The sequence below is a fragment of the Guillardia theta genome (assembly GCF_000315625.1).
Source record: "Guillardia theta CCMP2712 unplaced genomic scaffold GUITHscaffold_153, whole genome shotgun sequence".
Taxonomy (NCBI): domain Eukaryota; class Cryptophyceae; order Pyrenomonadales; family Geminigeraceae; genus Guillardia; species Guillardia theta.
In genome coordinates this window covers 103,661-107,446 of record NW_005434521.1, presented here as the reverse complement: position 1 = coordinate 107,446, position 3,786 = coordinate 103,661, and the positions used below count along the sequence as shown (strand labels likewise).

At 55.3% G+C, this 3,786-nt stretch overlaps 1 protein-coding gene across 1 annotated transcript; it reads right to left on the bottom strand.

The window, feature by feature from the left end:
* Positions 1 to 182: 182 nt before the first annotated feature.
* Positions 183 to 3,334, bottom strand: GUITHDRAFT_147424 (hypothetical protein; the record flags this gene model as incomplete). Its single annotated transcript, XM_005821095.1, has 9 exons — positions 183 to 235; positions 380 to 482; positions 667 to 780; positions 837 to 917; positions 1,104 to 1,307; positions 1,481 to 1,618; positions 1,733 to 1,823; positions 1,992 to 2,086; positions 2,135 to 3,334. The coding sequence occupies 9 exons, from the start codon at positions 3,332 to 3,334 to the stop codon at positions 183 to 185; spliced, it is 2,079 nt and encodes a 692-aa protein (XP_005821152.1).
* Between the last annotated feature and the right edge of the window lie 452 nt (positions 3,335 to 3,786).

Below are 3,786 nucleotides of genomic sequence, written 5' to 3'. Positions count from 1 at the left end.
AGGAGGACGAGGACGATGTGGTGCTAAGAAGAAGCATGGGTCCCGGGAACATTTATTTTTTCGTCACCATTCGAGCTGGTGGTAATCTCAACAAAACTAGTGAGGAAAAAGAATGAAGAATAGAAGAGGTCGAGTCATGTCAGGAGAACGAGAAAAGTCGATGGGGCTGAACGAGTGTGGCGTCATTCCTCTGACTGATTCTGAACCTTCGGTCTTCCCCCAAACTTTCTCCCTGCTGAACCAGCCTCGTCAGCCCCGGTCTTGACAAGGGCGTGTAGGAGGGAACAACATGGGGGGAGAGGACGAGGAGGAGGAGGAGAGGACGATGACGGGACGAGGAGAGGCACAAGAGGGACGAAAACGAGGAGGAGAGGATCACCGAGCGGCTGAGAGAAGGGAGCTCTTCCCTTGCTCGCGAGCTTGAGGTACTTGTTGGTGACGGCATCCTTCTCGAGGCCACTCGCCTGCATCTCCTCCCAAAGCTGCGCCAGGTGTTAGAGAGCGTCAGGTTGGACACGAGGAGAGAGGAGAGAGGAGAATGCGGACAAAGGGGAGAGGGGAGCAGAGAATGGAAGGGAGAGGAAGGGAGGACAGAGAATCACAGGGAGAGGAAGCGAGAGCAGAGAATGGAAGGGAGAGGGAGGGAGAGGAGGAGAGGAGAAGGACCTTGAGGATGTCTTCAGGAGTGGTGCAGGCCCCCATGGCTGAGTTGATCATGTAGACGTTGGGTTTCAGCCCATCCTTCTTCGCCATGTCCAGCAGCGAGCTTGCCGTGTGCCTCTGAAGGGAGGGAGGGGGAAATCACTGGTAGAGAAAGGCAGCAGAGGAGGAAGCACCTGTTTGGCCCTGACTAACGTGGACATCATAGCGGTGTACACTTGCTCGTTCCTGATGCTCGGTGGAGAGGCGATGAAAAGCTGGGAAGCGAGTGAGCGTGAGGGATGCGAGGGAGGAGGGGACGCGGAGTGAGGCAGAGAGAGGGGGGACTTGGAGAGGGAGGAAGGGAGGGGGGACAAGGTGGGTGTTGCAAGGGTGGCCAACGAACGAAGAGGATAGAGGAAAAACGGAGCAGGAGAGAGGATAGAAGAGGGGTGGAGTGTCACCTTCCAGGCCTCGCTCACGGCCCGCTGGCTGCCTTCAGCCTTTGCCATCTGGATGAAGGTTGAAAGAGAGACTGACGAGAGGGGGATCTCTTCGGTCTTCATCAGCTCCAGCACCTCCAGCCCGGCATCTTGAGGTGAGAGGGTAAGGAGAGCACGGGGGCAGTGCCAGGTAGTACCGATCCTATCCTTGCCGTTCTTCGCTGCCTTCACCCCGATGCTCAAGAGGCGATTGAATGCGCGAGAGGAAGGGATCTGCGAGCTCTGGTGAGCGACCAGGAGCAGCAGCAGGAACAAGAGCAGCAGCAGGAGCAGCAGCAGGAGCAGGAGTGAGCGGCACAGCAGCAGAAGCAGCAGCCTATCAACGACTCATCAGTCACCTGCCCAACTTTCTGCATGAACTTGACGACTTCAATGCCGTCTCGCACAGTCGCTGCTCCATTCGTAGCCTCTTTGAGGATCACGTCCAACCAAAGATGGTACATCTCGCTCGACGGAGCCATCCCGCTTTCTCTCATCTTCCAGCAGCCATCAACTTCTGCCTCCACAGTCTCCCCCTTCTCCTCCCTTTCCCCTTCGCCCCACTCTCCTCCTCTTCCCCCACCATCTCCTCTTCTCCCCTCCCCCCGTACCTTGTCGATGACTTTCTTGGCATCGCCTCGCTTTGCAAGCCCATTCAAAGCGGCATATCGAAGAATGTCAAGCCAAGTCCCATAAGTGATCCTTGACGGCAGAGTCATTTCAGACGAATTATTCCAACTTGGTACATCCAATCATCATCATCACATAGAGTCGTGGAGTGGGATAACATCTTCATGGCGTGATCATCATCATCTCCATCATCTCAATCTCCACCAGCACCACAATCGCAATCGCAATCACCAACACTACCTGTCCAACTTCAGACCCAACTTTTCCATCGTCTTGATCACATCCTCTGTCTCACGAGAGCTAATCCACTTCCTTCTCGCTGCCTTGACGTACACCTGACCCATCACAGTCAGTCAAGTCCGTCGGCCCCTCCGGCTCCTCACCTTGAGGATTGAGTTGTACAACGTGGTGCTAGGAGGCACCCTGTTGGACTGCATCTGCTGCACAATCTTCTGTACATCGGACATGGTCACCCGCCTCCTTGGCATAATGTTGGCGCAGAGGTCGAACAGAGTGGCGAACGTGTAGGTGTCTGGGTTGATCTTGTTCTCCCTCATGCTCTCAAGCACCTCCATCCCGTCCTCAAGTTTCGCGTCGTTGCACTTGGCGCAGATGGCGAGGAAACCGTTGTAAACCACAATGTCCTCCTTAACCCCCATCTCCCTCATCAACGCCAGTATCTGCTTGCCCTTCTCAATCCTGCTCTCTCCCTCCTTGATGGGCGCATATGTGCACAGTGACAGCAACGCGGCAAACACGAACGCGTCGATCCCGAGCTCCTGCTCCTTCATCTTCTCAAGGATGTTCAAACCATCTTCGAGAGGCACCGTGTGGCCGTAGCTTGCCGACTTGGCCATCAGAGACAGGAACGTGGTGTAGGTGATGGTACTGGGGGTGAACCCTCGCGTCTTGATCATCTTCAGCACCTCCTGCCCATCCTTCACGGTCGCTTTCCCCCTCGCAGCAGCCTTTGCCAGCACGTTCATCAGCGCGTTGTAGGTTGAGAGGTTGGGAATGATCCCCAGGCCTTCCATGTCCTTGAGCGTCTGGAAGGCTTCCACTCGTCCTGCGAGGCCCTTGGAAGCGCTCGCGGCACACTCTTGCATCATCTGGATGTACGGGTTGAACGATGGGTAGTCGCTGCCTTCCCCTTGCAGCCGCTTCATGGCTGCTTCTTTCTCCTGCAGGAAGAACTGCTTCTGCTTCGATTGCTCTGCCTCCCTCAGCATCCACTCGGCATGAGAGGTCTCCTGCAGCACCAAGTCTGCATGCTTCAGAGCACGCTCGATCGCTGAGGTCATGTCAGACAGGTCCGCTCCGACATCCGCGTCCCTCGATAGCACCTCCCGTGCCTTGTGCGGTCGATCAGCGCTGGGGTGAGAGAAGACGTCTTTCAAGTCATCCCCGCTCTTGCTATCGCCCTGATCGAAGGAGGACGACACACTCAGTCGCCGCGCGTGGCATCTTGCTCGGCATGCGGACGGCAACAGCGCCCGGCGAGCGATGAAGGTGCTTACGAACGCATCCACGGAAGGAGAGACCAGTGCAAGCAAAGCAACCTTAAGAAAAACGCTTATCCTCATCCCAAAAAAATTCTCCTTCCAGCTCTTGTATACAAGAATTCAAGCGCTCTTGACCACTCCGTTCACTCTCTCGTCATGGTTGCTGGGACCAAAGTCAAACATCGAACGACCTCCCACAGTGCGAGCCATTGACAATTCAGAATGAGTCACACTTCATGGAGTCAACATGGTCCAACCTGGTATCCTTTCAACAAGTCCCTTTCCTATTTCTGCAATATCTTCTCCTAGGCTCCATGCTTCTCTCCTATCCCTCTCCGCTCACCTGAACCTTTTCCCTTCTCACTCAGTCGTTTCCCCCATCTGGCCTCTATCTTGCTCTCTACCACTCTATCTATCACTCTCCATTCCTCTCACTGTCTCTCTCTTTCCCTCCATCTTCCTCCCTCCATCTCCCTCCACTCTTCATCTTCTCCCTCCTCCCTTCCTCACTGTCGCTCCTCTCTCTCTCTCTC